Source organism: Geotrypetes seraphini, chromosome 5, assembly GCF_902459505.1.
Source record: "Geotrypetes seraphini chromosome 5, aGeoSer1.1, whole genome shotgun sequence".
In the NCBI taxonomy this organism is placed as follows: domain Eukaryota; kingdom Metazoa; phylum Chordata; class Amphibia; order Gymnophiona; family Dermophiidae; genus Geotrypetes; species Geotrypetes seraphini.
Genome location: NC_047088.1, coordinates 143,691,054 through 143,710,137, shown reverse-complemented (window position 1 = coordinate 143,710,137; position 19,084 = coordinate 143,691,054). Strand labels below are relative to the sequence as shown.

General features: G+C 42.4%; 1 protein-coding gene across 8 annotated transcripts in view; it reads right to left on the bottom strand.

The window, feature by feature from the left end:
* The window catches only part of INO80D (INO80 complex subunit D), a 121,072-nt gene extending 102,192 nt beyond the window's left edge, over nt 1-18,880 (bottom strand). The window contains exons 1-3 of one of the 8 annotated variants that reach the window (XM_033945606.1): nt 17,831-18,880; nt 598-695; nt 240-486 (exon numbers count right to left, since the gene is read on the bottom strand). In XM_033945606.1, the coding sequence (XP_033801497.1) occupies nt 240-457 (218 nt within the window). In that variant the 5' untranslated portion in view covers nt 458-486; nt 598-695; nt 17,831-18,880. Of the gene's footprint in view, nt 1-239; nt 696-17,654; nt 17,732-17,830 lie in introns of those variants that run through there. The other 7 variants (XM_033945605.1, XM_033945607.1, XM_033945601.1 and 4 more) reach the window with 7 other exon arrangements.
* Between the last annotated feature and the right edge of the window lie 204 nt (nt 18,881-19,084).

Here is a 19,084-nt window from a genome sequence, read left to right as displayed (position 1 = left end):
GCGCTAGTTTTGCAAAAGGGGAGGTAAATAGGCAAGACTTTTCATTTGAAAGTTTATCAAGCACTGTATTGAGAAACATGCTGGGTTCCAGTCTGACTGAAAAGAGGGACACTGATTCAAATATTATTACTGCAATTCAAGATATTCAGCTGCATTAAGTGATCTCCTTGGCATTAAAATTGAACCTATTCTTAAGATATGAATTTTTGCCCAAAAGGTAGACAGTCTCCAGTTCTTACCTACGGTCCTCAGATTTAGGGATGGGATTGGTGCAACGCTGGCTGTTGTACTTTGCCACATATTCACATTGTTTGAAGGGGGCAGTCTTGTCTTCCAAAACGTGTCGGATGCAGAAGGCGTAGCCGTTAAGTCGCCGCTGCTTGCAGAGTTTTGGGCTATAGGAGCACAAGGGCTTATTATCAACCTCAGAGAAGTGTATGTGTTTGCCTTCATACATCACGTGACTCGATTCCTTGTGAACATCAGCTGAAGGGATAATAACAACAATTAAGGAACCAAAATCTTCCTCTTCTTCTGTGTGACTTTTTTTTCTTTTTGGTTTTCACATCGTTGCAAGTTCAGTCTTCATGGTGTTACCTGATTTTAAACTTCATGCATCATACCAGGGTTTGAGATAGAGCCCCGCCAGAGGATGTTGTCATGGAATGCCGAGGAGTAGAGCAGAAGCAGATTGTCTATGAAGAAATAATCAAAAAGTCTAATTAGTACAAATTAGAAAGGATATAGCTGAGTCACTTAGTTGGTTATCATTTATTTAGGAGAGGGACATTATCAAGCTGTGTTAGGGGTCTATGTTATCAAGTTGTGATATCTGCTCCTTAACACGTGTTAAAAGGCACTAACGAGTTATATTAACGCAGCAATAACAAAGTTACTGAACAGTCCACGGTAATGATATGCATAACATGCAAATACAAGTAAAGCGGTTCATTACTTTGTAAATACTATAAAACAATTTGTACTGCAAGTTGTGTTTTAGAAGGAAACTTAACACTGACCCTCATCCTAAAGAACCAAAGTGCTATCCTCCCACTCATATTCCCATCCCCAATTTTAATCCCCACTCCTCAACACCACCAGAGGCCTACCCCTCATCCTAAAGAACCAAAGTGCTATCCTCCCACTCATATTCCCATCCCCAATTTTAATCCCCACTCCTCAACACCACCAGAGGCCTACCAGACAAACCTAGTGATCTAGCAAGTCTCAGGACAGATCGATTTCCAGATGCTCCTGACCTTGCCATCTGTCAATAAGGTGCTCCTATTGGTACTGATAGAGGTCATGTTTTCATATAAGGAAATATGACCTCTAGCGGTAATACCACAAGACTATCTTTATCGGTGCCATATTGGCAAATAGTGCTGGCAAGGGCTACTGGGGATTGCTCCTGCCTTAATTCCCATTAAGCAGGTATGTGCTAGTAGGTTCCTAGAGGTGTGGAGGGGGCCTTGGGGGAGTATGGAACACAGCACCATAGCACCTTCAAGACATAGCCTAAAAGCACTGGGCCATTGCTTTGAAGCACAATTCTCGCAGGCTGCTGGAATAAAGACTGCTTACGAATAAAGAATAGACTAATGGTTTAAGTTTAAGTTTAAGTTTTAAGTTTATTAGGATTTTATATACCGCCTATCAAAGTTTTCTAAGCGGTTTTACAATCAGGTACTCAAGCATTTTCCCTATCTGTCCCGGTGGGCTCACAATCTATCTAACATACCTGGGGCTATGGAGGATTAAGTGACTTGCCCAAGGTCACAAGGAGCAGTGCGGGGTTTGAACCCATAACCCCAGGGTGCTGAGGCTGTAGATCCAACCACTGCACCACACACTCCTCCACACTGGTCCATCAAGCCCAGTAGCCCATTCTCACGGTGGCCAATCCAGGTCACTAGTACCTGGCCAAAACCCAAGGAATAGCAATATTCCATGCTACCAATACAGGGCAAGCACTGGCTTTGCCCCTGTCTTTGTCAATAACAAGACTATGGACTTTCCTCCGGGAACTTGTCCAAACCTTTCTTAAAACCAGCTACGCTATCCGCTCTTACCACAACCTCTGGCAATGCGTTCCAGAGCTTAACTATTCTCTGAGTGAAAAAAATATTTCCTCCTATTGGTTTTAAAAGTATTTCCCCCTAACTTCATCGAGTGTCCCCTAGTCTTTGTAATTTTTGATGGAGTGAAAAATTGATCCACTTGTATCCGTTCTACTCCACTCAGGATTTTGTAGACTTCAATGATATCTCTCCTCAACCGTCTCTTTTCCAAGCTGAAGAGCCCTAACCGTTTTAGTTTTTTCTCATAGGAGAGGAGTTCCATCCCCTTTATTATCTTGGTCGCTCTTCTTTTAACCTTTTCTAGCGCCACTATGGGCTCCTTTTACTAAGGTGCGCTAGGGCTTTAACGCGCGGAATAGTGCGCGCTACATTGCCACGCACGCTAGACCTTAACGCCAACATTGAGTTGGCATTAGTTCTAGAAGCATAGCACACGGTAATTTCCTGCATGTGCTAAAAACGTAGCCCACCTTAGTAAAAGGAGCCCTATATGTTTCTTGAGATAAGGAGACCAGAATTGAACACAATACTCCAGATGAGGTCACACTATGGAGCGATACTGGGGCATTATAACATTCTTAGTCTTGTTAACCATCCCTTTTTTAATAATTCCTAGCATCCTGTTTGCTTCATGACCCTAATTGAAGTCCAATCCTTAAACTCAAAATATAAGGAAGGAAAATCCCAAAGTAAGCTTGTAACATTAAACAAGTCAAAAATAAGATACTGAGGCCTGGATTCTGTAAAAGTTATCAGGGCTGCCTTAAAAACAGCCACCAATCACATGTCAATCATGCTAAAGCACCGTTTACAGAATCGCAGCTACATGAAAGGTAGGTACTTTTCTCAGGTCTCAGCTTGGGAACTATTCTTTTCAGCACCACTATTCCCTCAGGGTGAGTGGACAGCTCCAAGCAGTCTTAGTAGGATGATATGCAGATTAGCTCTGCCCAGGATCCCTCTGCTAGCCAGCGACAGTTACTCCACCCTGTCACAGGCGTCTACCGCTGCCTAACTGTGGGTGCCCTTTTTAGAATCAGGCCTGAGTGTCTACCAAAACTAAAATAAAGAGCCACTCTTAAAACCTTTTTCTAATTGACAAAGAAAGCCATTTTTGATATGACATCCAAATCAGAGTTTGGATGTTTTGCAGATGATGCACAAAAATCCAGTACCAAACATGCCCATTTTCAAAACTGCAAAACGTCTATCTTGTTTTTTTTGAAAATGGTCATTTTTCAAATGTGCATTTCTCTTATTGAACCATTTTAAAAAAACCACACAACCAAAAGAACACCCAAAACAAGTCATTGGAATGTAGGAGGGGGTCAGCATTTGTACTAGATTGGCCACACAGACATCCCAGCAGAGCAGTGGAACATGGCAGTGATTTCATATAAAAAGGCCCAGGTACACATCACATCCTTATAGTATACGCCAATAGCCCTTATGCCTGCAGGTATCAAGTTTATGTTGGTACAATAGGATTAGTGGATTTTGGAAGTGTAGTCATTAGAAAGGGATATGGACTTGAGTCCCCATCCCTATGGTTGACTACACCGCCCAATAGGCCAGTGTTCTTCAACCTTTGTACACCCGTGGACCGGCAGAAATAAAAGAATTATTTTGTGGACCGGCAAACTACTAAGACTGCGAGCTCGGTCCCTGCAAACCATCTGATCCCATCTGCACAAGCCGCAGTTATGATTTTATATTGAATGTATTTTATTAAAGTATAAAAAGAAACAATATTCTGTACAATTGTCATTTTATAAATATAAATATACAGAGCAAGGACCAACAAAACCCCTGTCTCCCCTCCCCTTCACATATATCCCCTCTACTATCAAGAAAACTGAACAAGCCAAGTTATTACAGAATGCTACACAGAAATATCATGCTAACAGAATACTGCAGTCATTCATGACAGGAATAGTGTTAGGGGAGTGCAACTAGGGCCCTAAGCCAACTAGAAGCTAAAGAAGCACTGCCTGGGCTTTTGTGTGCTTGGCTCTTTAGTCAATTGGGTGAATTGCAAATTAATGATTTGTTTGGACTGTATAGAATCAGGGATATGCATATGGATGTGGTGGCGCATGATTGTCTAGTTGAACGTCTAATGGAGGCGGCTGGGGCGGGGCTCAACAACATCTATACATGGCCCACAAGCTCTCGCTTGCGTATTTTACCGAAGCTGAACGTCACTGTTCTGTGGGGCACAGTTCTATTTATTTATTTTATTATTTACTAGCGGATGCCCCGGCGTTGCACGGGTATTTAATTATAGCAATAACACTGTAAATGGATTCAAATAAAGATACTTTATAGTGGTGAATGAATGCAAGTCTCACTGGAATTAGCAATCTCTTAAACTGAAAAGAAAGATCTGATGGAATAAGTGGCATCCAAAAGTTTCAGTATTGATTTAAACAAATCAATATGTGGAAACTCAGGTTGAAAAGAAACTCCATGCAGTTTTTTCCCGGTTCAGAATGGAACCTGTGTGCCTAGTTCAGCATATGTGAGTACTCATGTAATGTAATAACATTATGAACTGGGGTGCATGAAGGAAACAGTTACAAACACAGTTAGAAAATACAAACTCTATATGTATGGTGTCCGTGGTAGAATAGAAAAGATGTCCCTAGTGGTTATAGTGTCATATAAAGTGTTTTATAGTTGGAATTACTGTGAGAATGGCAGCTTTTTACTCCTTTCCATTGACATGAATGGGTGAAATATGATTTTCTGTTTGTAGCTCCACCCACGTGTGCAGGAGGGCTGCGAGACCCCCAGAACATATCACCCCAGGTAGTGAGGGATCTACATACCAAGTTTCGTTCAAATCGGTCAAGCCGTTTTTGAATTACTGTGAGAATGGCAGCTTTTTACATATTTTCCATTGACATGAATGGGTGAAATCAGATGTTCTGTTTGTAGCTCCGCCCACGTGTGCAGGTGGGCCGCGAGATCCCCAGAACATATCACACCAGGTAGTGAGGGATCTGCATACCAAGTATCGTTCAAATCGGTCAAGCCGTTTTTGCGTGATCGCGGCACATACACACACACACACATACATACACACATACATACCTCCGATTTTATATATATAGAAGATAAACCACTTATATCCTAAGTGGTTTACATTCAGGTACTTTATCATATTTCCCTATCTGTCCTGGTGGGCTTAAACTCTATCTAGAGGACCTGGGGCAATGAGGGGATTAAGTGACTTGCCCAGGATACGGGGAGGGATGGTAGGGGGTGGGGAAGTATGGATTTTCGTTTTAGCGTTTCTACAGTTGACTTTAGGATTTCTTGCAGGATGCACTAGTAGCTTGAGTTCCGAGATTTACTGTTCTGGTTCTATTTCAGGGGTGGGAGGGAGGAAGGAGGGATTTGGGTGGATAGGAAGGAGGGGATATTTCCAAAATTATTCATTGCTCATGATGGGAGGTTCCTCTTTATAATTTATGGTACATGCTCTTTATATTATATGTACTTGTACAGTTCTTATATTCTACTGTTGGCTTTCTGGGACATATGTGTGTTGGTTTTCCACCATTGATATAATGGCGCCTGGGATGGGAGCTGGGCACCCAGGGTGCACAATTGTTCTGGTCTATTATCTCTCAAATTTATCTTGTACTTGCAATTATTTTTGCTAAATTAAAAATTATTTCATGGAATGCAATAAAATGTACTAAAATTATCTCCCAACTGAAACTTCATAAGGTTGGTATAGCCTGTGTGCAAGAAACCAAGCTTACTGACACAGAACATCTGAAACTTCATATGGCCTGGGTAGGTCAGGTTTTTATTCTTCAAATCGACAGAAGGGAAGGGTGGCAGTTCTTGTACAACAAGGTTTTATGGGACAGATTACTCAAATCCAAAAGGATTCTTATGGTAGATATCTTTTGCTCCTGTCAGGCACCAGGCTTGGCATTTTTTCTTTTGGCTCTCTATGCTCCCAATAATAATGAGCATACCTTATTTTGTAAATTAGTACAATTGTCTCTTCAGCCTATTCATCTTCCTATGGTGCTCACTGGCGATTTTAAATCTTCCCCCCAACCACGGTGTCATTTGGGTTCATATAAAGACTTGCCATATCTATGTCAGGCGTTAGATTTGGTCGATCCTTGAAGCCTTCTAAATCCAACTTCCAGAGACTACACCCATATGTCTCATGCGCATGGCACTTTATCTTGACATCTAGGAAATTTTTCTCTCAAATTTCTACAGCACATTTAGGGCCTATAGCTGTTTCAGACCATGTTATTTGTGGGGTTCAATTTGATATAACTTCATCTATTGAAGGGGGATTTCGCTGGTGATTTCTCTCTCATCTATTTCATGACCAGCATTTTCACTCTTATTTGCAGTCCAAATATGAGGCTTATTCCCTACATATTGAACAACATGCAGATAATCTGACTTTATATTGGGAAATATTGAAAGTAGTTTTGAGGGGAGATATTATCCAACATATGATTTCTAGGGTTCTACGTATAGCACAGAGCATTATGCATTTAGAACAGCTGCGTAAAGCGAAACATCGCTTTATTTATCACCTGTCCAGCTTTACAATAGAAACCTATTTGACTATGCAAACAGCACTTAATGCACAGATTCATGAATGCATGCAAAAACATTTGCTTCATTGGAAATTTAACTTTCATAGATTTGGCAATAAAGATTGTAGATTGTTAGCAAAGACAATGAAAGCAAGGCAGAGCCCTGCATATATATCTATGTTTCGAGATACAACTGGCACATTACAGCACAAACTGCAGAATAGTGCCACTCTAGATTGCTCTTTCTTTCAATCCATGTAACTGCAACTGTTTCTAATTTGGGCACTCAATTGGTAGATTATTTAGAAGATTGGGGTTCATCCCATCTGACCAATACACAGATAGTCAGGTTTAACGGACCATTAACAGCCAAAGAGCTACAATCAGTGGTAAAACAGTTACGTAATTCAACAGCCCTGGCCCCTGATGGCTTTACTTCCAAATTTTATAAAATACTGTTCCCTCAGCTTTGCACACCACTTTTATATTATTTTGAACAGGTAGTCTCTAATGGAGGGTTCCCACTAGGATTTAACTCGGCATTTATAACTTTGATTCCTAAGCCTGGTAAAGATCTCACTTTCCCTGAATTTAATGCTAACAAATGCAAGGTCATGCATTTGGGCTGCAAAAACCCAAGAGAAAGGTACAGTTTAGGGGATGAAGAACTTATGTGCACGACTGAAAAGTGGGACTTGGCTGTGATGATCTTAAGGTGGCCAAACAGGTTGAAAAGGTGATGGTGAAAGCTATAAGGATGCTAGGTTGCATAGTGAAAGGTATGGCTAGTAGGAAAAAGGAAGTATTGAAGACCCTATAAGACTTTGGTGAGACCTCATTTAGAATATTGTGTACAATGCTAGAGGCCGCACCTTCAAAAAGATATAAAAAGGATGGAGTCGGTCCAGAGAAAGGCTACTAAAATGGTATGTGGTCTTCATCATAAGGCGAATGGGGACAGACTTAAAGATCTCAATCTGTATTCTTTGGAGGAAATGCAGGAGAAGGGAGATATGACAAGAGACATTTAAAAACCAATGTAATGTAAATGAAAATGAGTCGAGTCTCTTTCATTTGAAAGGAAACTCTGCAATGAGATGGCATAGGATGAAGTTAAGAGGTGATAGGCTCCAGGGTAATCTAAGGAAATACTTTTTTACAGAAAGGGTGGTAGATGCATGGAACATTCTCCCAGAAGAGGTGGTGGAGACAGAGACTGTATCTGAATTCAAAAGGGACTGGGATAGGCACGTGGGATCTCTTGGGGAGAGAAAGAGATAATGGTTACTGCGGATGAGCTGACTAGATGGGCCATTTGGCCTTTGTCTGCCATCATGTTTCTATGTTTCTTGATCCAGAGGAGGTTGTTACAGCCACATGGAGAGGAGGCACAAGCGAACTAGGGCGCCGAGTGTTTGACTATCCAAGGAGCTGGAGAAGGAAGCTCCTCTATAGTGGTGACACTGGAGAATATTTGGAGAATGCTTCAAAGACTCGAATCTACAATGACCAAACCAACTGGAGAACTTTCTGCTATCTTGAGTAAGATCAACGGTTTATCTTCATCTATAGAGGATATTAAAATTGAAACTTCTAGTAAATTCGACCAGATAAATCAAGAGGTATCCTCTTTACAAAATTTATCTGGGAACTTTGTAAAAGATAAATTATTTCTACAAAGGAAAATTGAACAAACTGAAAATTTCAACATAAAATTGAATCTTAGAGTACTAAGGGCTCTTTTATCAAGCCGCGCTAGCAGTTTAACGCCCGTAATAGCGCGCGTTAAACCGCCGGCCGCGCTAACCGCTACTGCCTCCCTTGAACAGGTGGTAGTTTTTAGGCCAGCGTGGGGGTTAGCGCGTGATGAAACATCGCGCGCTAACCCCGTTAGCGTGGCTTGATAAAAGGAGCCCTAAATTTTCCTGCTATCTTGAGTAAGATCAACGGTTTATCTTCATCTATAGAGGATATTAAAATTGAAACTTCTAGTAAATTCGACCAGATAAATCAAGAGGTATCCTCTTTACAAAATTTATCTGGGAACTTTGTAAAAGATAAATTATTTCTACAAAGGAAAATTGAACAAACTGAAAATTTCAACATAAAATTGAATCTTAGAGTACTAAGGGCTCTTTTATCAAGCCGCGCTAGCAGTTTAACGCCCGTAATAGCGCGCGTTAAACCGCCGGCCGCGCTAACCGCTACTGCCTCCCTTGAACAGGTGGTAGTTTTTAGGCCAGCGTGGGGGTTAGCGCGTGATGAAACATCGCGCGCTAACCCCGTTAGCGTGGCTTGATAAAAGGAGCCCTAAATTTTCCTAAGTCCATCAGAATTAATCCTGGTGATATGTTTAAAAAAATATTCAATAGGTGGATGCTTGTGAATTTAGCTAAAGCATAAATAAAAAGTAAAAATAAATAAATATCTATAGGAAATGCAAGCGGAGTATGATTATTCCTGGTTAAGCGCCCAGTGGTTCCATGATAAAGATATCACTGTTTCCATTGAATGACTTCAACGGAATCTTTACCTCCTATTAATTGGATATATTATCTACCTCCAAAACGGAAACCAGATAACTCCTCAGAAGTTAACAGCGTACAACATACAAGGTATGGACATGAATAACTTATCTGATTTACTGGACAGTTCTTCAGTAGAAATTGAATCTCACTCTACTTTGCTTGTCTCTTTTGTATTTGAGCAAGATTTGAATGTTGTAATGTGTGTTTTTCTCTCTCTCACAAGCTTTGTTTTATGGACAGAGTTTGGGTTTTCTCTGATGTGACAAAGACAACTCAAGAATGTAGAAAATTATCTTGAATATGAGACAAGAGGTTAAAAGTTTAGGAGCTACCTTTTTGTTTAGCTACCCTTGTAAATGCCTGGTCAGATATGCTGGGATAAAATACGTCTTTTTTTGCTCCTGATCCGCTTTGAGTTTTTCTAGATACTAAGAAATTGATCCAGAATATATAGGGTGGATTTAATGTAAGATGATGTTATAACGCATTAAGCCTAATTTTCCTAAACTATGTATGCTTCTTGTTAGAGATCTCCTTATCTCCCCTTTAAAGAATTGTGGTTTAAGAAAGAGTATGTAAATTTTGCTGTTTTTCTTTTTTTCCATTTTGTATTTTTTTCCCTGACTTCTGTATTGCTTGGACAGGTGGATGCTTGTGAATTTAGTTAAAGCAGGGCTGTCCAATGTCGGTCCTCGAGGGCCGCAGTCCAGTCGGATTTTCAGGATTTCCCCAATGAATATGCACTGCTTTCATTGTATGCTAATAGATCTCATGCATATTCATTGGGGAAATCCTGAAAACCCGACTGGATTGCGGCGCTCGAGGACCAACATTGGACACCCCTGAGTTAAAGCATAAATAAAAAGTAAAAAATAAATAAATAAATAAAAATATCTACAGGAAATGCAAACGGAGTACAATTATTCCCGGTTCAGCGCCCAGCGGTCCCATGATCTTGGTATCACCGTTTCCATTGAATGTCCGTATGATGTCTAAGCTGCACTTACCAATTTCCCTTTGGGAGATAAGTTATAAAATGGTTATGCTCTATTTTCCTCCTTTCCGAGTCTATCAGATGGCCCTGCATCAGGAGTCTTGTCCGAAGTGTAAACAACCGAATGCAACTTTGAGACATGTGTTTTACTCTTGCACACTTTAGTCTTTTTGGAAGAGAATTTTACATATTTCAATATTATGGCATGCTCGCTGTGTTCTGACTCCTATAGTGTTATTTTCTTATTGTGTAGTAGTGGCACCTGTACCCATGGGCATGCGGGATTTTTTAAAAACGTCTCTTTTTTGGGGAGTGAAAACCATCTTGCTTCCTTGGTTGGTTGGAAGTGACATCTCCTACTTTGGCTCAGTGGAGGGCGCTTTTATCCATCATCTGCTGATAGAACAACGGAAAATATCTAACTTTGATTTATCTCAGGGGAAGTGGTTTCAAGTTACTTGTGAGCCATTTTGGACTTCTTTCACACCAGCAGCCAGAAGCCACTGGCTTAATATTTGACTGTTTTCAAGTTTTCAAGTTTCAAGTTTATTAAAAGATTTTTTAAATCGCTTATTCAGGTTTCTAAGCGGTTTACAATATAAAATTTCATAAAAATACATAAAACTTTGGGATACTAAGTAATGACAAATCTAAATAAAAACACTGATAAAATATACGGACTTACTCAAACAGTAGGGTAGTGAGGAAGAACTACAATTATTATAGAAAAATTGTAACGTAAAAGGGAAAATACAGTAGGAATAGGATGATAATATTTTTCTTTTAGTTTTTGTCCTTAAAAGGACAGTTTTTATCCAAAGGCGTCTTGGAACAAGAATGTTTTTAACTGCACTTTAAATTTCTTTAAATTTGACTCGCTACATAAGTGATTAGGTAGGGAATTCCAGAGTAGTGGTTTTGAATACTTTAGTTCATTACCTACCTGAGCAGTGTTGCTTTCTATATTTTGGGCTGGGGCGGGAGGGGTGAAAATACAAAATGTTCTTTTCAGATGTATTCCTATCATATGTGTTTGAATTTTGCTGTTGTACTTGGTTGTATAACTTATGAATTACTCTAATAAACATGTTATTTTAAAAAATGCTCCGATACTCATAGGAATTGAATGAATATTGGAGCATTTCCCCGCGATAAGAAGCTCTTCTGCAGTTTAGAAAGCGATTCTACATCCATTGTGACTAGAAGTGCGTCGGCTGGTAGCTGCTTGATATTATTTAATTTGTTCAGGAAGTCTATGGTGTCTTGTATGAAGCTCTTTGTCTCCTGTACTAAAGTATCTTTAAGGATACCTTAGTGCAGGAGACAAAGAGCTTCATACTAAGGTATCCTTAGTGCAGGAGACAAAGAGCTTCATACAAGACACCACAGACTTCCTGAACAAATTAAATAATATCAAGCAGCTACCAGCCGACACACTTCTGTCACAATGGATGTAGAATCACTATACAGTAACGTCCCCCATGCAGATGGCATTGCTGCATGTGAAAAATTCCTAAAAACATCCTTCCTGGACCACCACCACTCACCATTACAGAATTAATCAAATTCATTCTCACAACTATTTCCACTTTAATAATATCTCTCTGCAAATCATGGGCACAGCTATGGATACCAGGATGGCACCACAATATGCAAACCTCTTCATGGCAGCACTAGAAGAGACATTTCTAAATACATATCAGACAAAACTCCTGAAATACCACGAGTATATTGATGACATTTTTATGATTTGGACTGAGGGAGAATAGACTCAAACAATTTTACAATTCTTTCAATACATACCATCCTACAATCAAATTTTAAAAATTCAATATTCCCCCCAAAATGTCAATTTTCTAGACATGACAGTCTCTATCAACATCGGTTACATACAAACATCTATACAAGAAACCTACAAACTGATGCAGCTATCTCCACAATTCCAGCTTTCACCCTTCACATATAACAAAAACAATCCATTATACACAGCCAAGCCACGGATACTACTGTATCTGCTCTGACCCATGAGACAGAGAAACACCTAAAGACCCTGACTGAATCCTTCAAACAAGGATACAACCCTAAAATATTGCCTCAGTCCTTAAAAAACCCAGAGAAAAAACTTATTGCACTATGACAAGAAAACCACAGACATCACCCACCTAGTACTGACATACAATCCAGACCTGAAAAAACTAAGAAAAATTATACATCTACAACCACTACTCCAGGAAGATGAATTGCAGGCAGTCCCCGAGTTACAGACACCCAACTTAAGTACGACTCGTACTTAAGAACATGGTTGCAGCTTTCTTGTACTTAAGAACATGGTTGCAGCTTCATTTGATTTCAGTGAGCAGTATTTCCAGTGGCATAGGGCTCCTTTTACAAAGCCACACTAGGGCCTTAACTCGCAGAATAGTGCACGCTAAATTGCTGCACGCGCTAGCCGTTAACGCCTCATTTTGAGCAGGCGGTAGATTTTCGGCTAAGCTTAGTGCACCTTCGTAAAAGGAGCCCATAGACTCCTACACTGTAGAAAATTCAGGAATGATGCATGGCCATTAAGAACAGTGTGTGATTGTGCCTGCTGTACCTTAGAGGGAACACTGGTAGGGACAGTTGGTCCTTTTGTCAGCTGGGGAGCAGAGGTAAGCAGCAAGAATGTTAAAATCTACAAGTTCTGAGTTACACACAAATCCGACTTAAGAACAGCTTTAAAAACGTAACTCGTTCTTAACCTGGGGATTGCCTGTACTAAGAAATATTCCCAGCTTCACCTGTGCTGGCCTTCCGTCAGCCACCTAATCTGAAACAAAAATTGGTAAAAAGCAAGCTTCCCACAAGAAAAGAATAGCGCACATCCTTGTGATGTGGCAAGCTGCAAACTGTGTAAGCACATCTGAAAGGATCCAACAGTCACTCATATGAGAAAAACATTCAACATAAGGGGATCCTTCACATGTTCATCTTCTAATGTGGTTTATATCATTCAATGCAAAAAAAATGCAAAGAGGGATATTACACTGGTGAAACAGGCCAGATTCTAAAAGACCAGGATCAACTTAAATAGATATAATATTAAAAATTGCAATACCAACCAAGATGTCCTGAATAAGACAATTACTCAGCAAAGCCCCAGCTCTCGAGAGTGAACAATTCAAATGTAATTTGTAATGACTTACTGCTAATAACAAAGATTAATTATTTCTGCTTTGTAAAACACCCTGATGACTTCTGAGGGGCGCTATAAGTATTTTAATAAACATAAACATTAGAAATAAAAGCTTAGATGTCTTCTACGAGAGGCAGCTGAAAAGCTCTCAGCCAACCAAAAACGTTGGGGCAGTCTCCAACAAAGGCTATAGACTTAGGGGCAAATTCTATAAACAGCGTCCCACCGCTCTAGCCAGCCAATCGGGACACAAGCTTTTTTTTATTTAAGTCCCGAGGAAGGTTGCTTACATTGTAGGCGTTTTCGCGAGCCTAGGAAGGCACATAGGGCCACCCACGTAAGCTTGCCTAAGGCTAGGCATGGTTTCGCTCAGAAGTGGCCTTAGGTGGCTCTAGGCATCTCCTAGGGCCGCGATAGGTGCCTGAAATGTAAGCTGGCAAAATGCTGGTCTACATTTCAGAAACTCCTAATATGAGCCAACAATGAAACTAAAAAGTAAAAAATAGAACAGGCATATACATAGAGACGAAGACTAAATGCCTCAAGTGCCCAGGGTCAGCGGCCAGAACTTATCATGGCCGTTAAACCAACAACTGAGCTATCATCGGGTACTGTCTTACTTTCTCTATATGCCTTTTTTGTTTCTAATCTTTATGTAGATATTTTATAGATGTTAATTTTATCATAAATTAGTTATCACTCTAGTTAAATGCTGTAGATGTGTGGTACTTAGCTCGGGTAAGCAACTGCCCGGCGAACTTCCCACACTCAATTCCACAGACGGAAGATCTCCGTTTCGCTCTCTATACGTTACTGGTGAATGCTAAGGCTTGCCATTCTAAATTCTGAAAACTAAAAATATTGAAGCTAATCCTTATGCTGTTCTGAAGAAGCCCTTTGAAACGTATAGAGAGCGAAACGGAGATCTTCCGTCTGTGGAATTGAGTGTGGGAAGTTCGCCGGGCAGTTGCTTACCCGAGCTAAGTACCACACATCTACAGCATTTAACTAGAGTGATAACTAATTTATGATAAAATTAACATCTATAAAACATCTACATAAAGATTAGAAACAAAAAAGGCATATAGAGAAAATAAGACAGTACCCGATGATAGCTCAGTTGTGGGTTTAACGGCCATGATAAGTTCTGGCCGCTGACCCTGGGCACTTGAGGCATTTAGTCTTCGTCTCTATGTATATGCCTGTTCTATTTTTTACTTTTTAGTTTCATTGTTGGCTTATATTAGGAGTTTGAGGATTATTACTATTTTGATTGAGTGCAACTACATTTCAGAAAGGCAAGGCCGCTAATCCAATCGTGGCAAGGGAATCTTCGTGCCACGATCAGATTAGCAGCCACGGCAGGGAACCCATGCCCCCCTACAAAGACTACGGGCAGGAGGGATGCCCAGTCCCTCCTGCTGGAACCTCCGAAGACACTGCCCCCCATCCTGAATGTCCACAGCAGGAGTGTCCAATTTCTCCTGCTGCCACTACCCTAAGACATCTCCCAGTAGGAGGGATGCATAATCCCTCCTGCTGGAACCTCCCCAAACACAGGCACCCAGACCCCCCCCATACCTTATTGAGTTAGCTGGCCAGAGGGATGCTTACTCCCTCCAGCAGGCCCGCCTCCAATGAATGGCGGGCCTTCCCCTTCCCAGCTCATCGTGGAATGCACCAGGGAGGGGCCTAAGGCCCCTCCTGGAATCTTAGGCCTCTCTCACAGTGCATTCTGGGATGCACTGGGAGTGGTCTAACATTCTGATTGGTCAGGGCACAGGTCTTCGACCTTGAGGCCGCCGCGTGAGCAGACGGCTGGGCACGATGGACCACTGGTCTGACCCAGCAGCAGCAATTCTTATGTTCTTATGCCACCCCTCACAATGCACCAGGAAGGGGAAAGTTCCCTGCAATTAAACTGATCGCAGCAGGGAGATTCCCTTGCCGCAATCAGCTCAGTGGCAACCCGATTCTCTAACTAGCGCCTGTGACACGGATGATGTTTAGAGAATTGTGGTGTTAGGCGGCTTTAGGCGTCTTCTCAGACCAGGTATCCTATACAGAATCCAGCTCTTAGTCCAGCAATTTTCTACTTTTTTTGTTCTGCATTTTTTCAACTGAACGAAAAAAGTGGAAAATCGTTGCACTATGTGTATAGCTCTCAATGGAGGCTGCCCCAACTTTGTTGGTTGGGCAGAGAACTTTTCAGCGGCCCCTCATATAAAGGATGTCAGTTGTGACACAACATCCTAGATAATATGTGTTTTCCAGTGCCAACCTCAAGCTTCTTAATCCCTTAGGAACACAAGTGCTAGCCCTGAAGGTGCAATAGATACTCCTTCGTTGTAGCCAGAGTGGGAAAATTGGTTCATAAGCCCAGAAATCACACTTCTATTTATTATATTATGCTGTTCAACTGATGTAGCTCATAGTTCACATTTATTTGACATATCACAAGCCTTTTTGAGCTTACACCAGTGTATCGCAAATCGTGTGCCTCCTGAGACTGAAAAGAAGAGGTGCCAGCGCCGGCTGACTGCCTACAGCAGTGGTTCCCAACCCTGTCCTGGAGGACCACCAGGCCAGTCGGGTTTTCAGGATAGCCCTAATGAATATGCATGGAGCAGATTTGCATGCCTGGCACCTCCATTATATGCAGATCTCTATCATGCATATTCATTAGGGTTATCCTGAAAACCCGACTGGCCTGGTGGTCCTCCAGGACAGGGTTGGGAACCACTGGCCTACAGGACATGCCAGTTGTGGCGAGAGGCACCTCCTGTAGGCAATCAGCTGGCACTGGCACTTCTCCTTCTCTCTGGCCCTCTTCCCTGCTGGAATTCCCCACTGGCGTCTCATGGCCCTTCTGGAGGGCCTTTGTGCATGCGCGGATGTTGACAAGATAATATCACATATGCGCGTGACATCATCATGGCGACGTCCACACACTTCTGGCTGCCTCAAGCCACGGCCACTATGTTTAGTGTGCCGTAGCTTAAGAAAGTTTGCAGGACACTGGCTTACACATTCAAAGCAGTTTACATATATACAGGTATTTATTTTGTATCTGGGGCAATGGAGGATTAAGTGACTTTTCCAGGGGTCACAAACAGCAGCGCTGGGATTCTATCCCACAACCTCAGGGTGCTGAGGTAGCAGCTCTACCACTAGGCCATTCCTCACCTCCAGTTAACAGTTTACTACCAGTCAAAAAATATTTTTCAGGGCATGGAGCTGACAAGTTGCTTCAAACATAACTGTTCAAGGAACAAAAAGCACATAGAAGAATTTAGATCCCCTAAGTTAAAAACAGCACCTTGAGACTAGAAATGTGAAAATACTGAGGTGCACATTTGCTGCAACTGCAGGGATCCCCAAGCCTCACCAGCTGAATACCTCCTCAAAGATGCTCAGAACTCCATCCTGATGCTGGCATGCAACATATGCTCAGTTTTCATGCATGCAAGAAAACTGAGCATGCTCCGGATGCCAGTGTTGGCTCAGGAAGCTACCACTGACTGCTGAATTACACTGGAGGAAGCTCTGGGCACCTTTGAAGAGGTTTTCAGCTGGCGAGTATTCCTGCCAGCTCAAATATTTTATATTTTAAACTGAGTTGGGGTGGGGCAGAGAGCGGGTTGTGGGCTGTACAGAGGACACTGCCCACCCATTTTACCAGTAAGATAGACCTTAAATTTTGGGTGGGCCATGCCACTGTTGTAACCAAGGATTTCTTCATTCCTTTTGCCCCCCATTTTAAGATCCCTTCGCATGCTTCTCTAGCCTACGGTGCTAGGTCAGGGATCACACAGATCCTTACACAAGCCAGTATATGCTCCTAAACTCCAGCTACCGATGTCCTCATGCGGTAGCAACGTATCTCTCTCCCAGCGCTATGAACATTCTGCATGAGCAAAAGCCAGGCTCAGAAATCAAAAGGCTCCTCAACAGCATCACAGAAAACCTATCTAAAAACTTTTTTAAAATGTTCTTGCAGACTTACTGCCAACACCACCCTGAGCTAGATAAAAATTTCCCAGGTAGGCATAGCTGGAACTTACCCTGTACTGAATCCCTCCACTCCTACTATTACAGCTCTGTGCTTAGTGAGGGTGGAAAAGTGAGACATTTTAGAAATACACTTAAAAGAAGCAGAAGTCATAGAAACCACAGAAAGATGTAGAGACCCAATATCACTGCATGCAAGAGCATCACAATGTGCTTTAAAATAACGTGGTTTCTTTTTAGACTATTTTCTTTCTAAATACTGTTCTGTATACCATAGTTTACCAGTGTCCTAAATAAAAGCCACTTTCACTCCTTGCCAGACCACCCTGCGACTGTAACAATAGTTCACACGTGCACTCCTGCTTTTAATGCAGTAGTTTTTTTTTTTTTTTTTTTTGGGGGGGGGGTTTCTTTGAAAGGGGTGGCTGCATAAAATCTACAAAATCCACCCCCATTACCTATAGATGAATGAACAAGCTCCACAGTTCTTTCCTTACAAACTCCCAGGACAGGGACAGGGTCAGGAAGGAGGGAGGGAGGGGTCCTGCGTGTCTGCAGCAATGCCACTATCCGGGGTGAGGGAGGGCTCCACACAAAATGAATCGAGGGGTTCCAAAAGTTTCACCAGACACGTAAGAGGGACTTCCCCAGGAGCCTCGTACCCAATATCCTAACAAGGAAGTAGAGCTGAGCGGCCAAGCACGGCTTTGGCCCCGGCCTGAGGCAGCAGCTTCCAGAGGTTGGAGGATGCTCTGAACGGGTCATACCCCTCCGCCCCACCCGAAATATCCCCAAATGCAACCCCTTGGACTTCTCATAAACGCCGGAATTCTCGTCCGGATTCAGAAAGAACCCCTTCGCCTCGCCTCCACCAATAAACCCAAAAATGCAACCTCCAAACCACCTTCCCCGCTGGCAGCCAGAAATGCGTCTCGTCTCCTCTTCCCTCTCGACCCGATACACCTTTACAATATCCCTGGTCCCCAATATCCCCCCTTCTCCGTCCTGGGCCCAGCGGGCCCCTCCAATCCCCGACCTAGAGTAGCCGCTGAGGCCGCCCGTCCCGCGCGCCTAGCTGTGCCCGGCGCGCCAGTCGAGGCCGAGGATGCAGGCCTGCGCTCCGCTTACCTCTTTCGCTGTACGTGTGTGTGTTTTTTTTCCCTCTCTCTCCCCCCTCGCTTCGGGCGGCTGGCAGATCGCAGTTTCCTCCCCGGCGAACGGGCTGTTGACGCTCCCTCCCTCAGCTCCGGGATCTCCTCTTGCTGCGGGAAAAGCCTGAGCCCCGGGTATCATAAATAATAATAACGATCGAGAAGGGGGAAAGGGGGGATCGGCGATGGTAAAGGGAATCCCTGAATATATTCCTCGGCAAAGAAGGCAGGGCTGCAGAGAGACGCTCGCAGCCTCCCACAGCACCACTACAGGCACTGAGAGGACATAACACCAGAGAGCCGCGAAACGACAACTCTCCTACCATCTTGGAGGGAGAAGCACCAACAAGCACCAAAAAAAAGGAGCCATCCTGAACCACATCCTTTGCCTGGCACAGGATTCCCTTCGCAGCTTTCTGTCTTTTCTTGAGGGCAGATATCTAAGAGCCATTTCCCTTTTATTTCTTCAAAGGGGAGGGATGGGGAAAGGGAGGAAAATCTAAAAGGTGATTTTTCTGGTAAGTTTGTTTTTCTCTCAACTTTTTTTCAATAATTTATTTT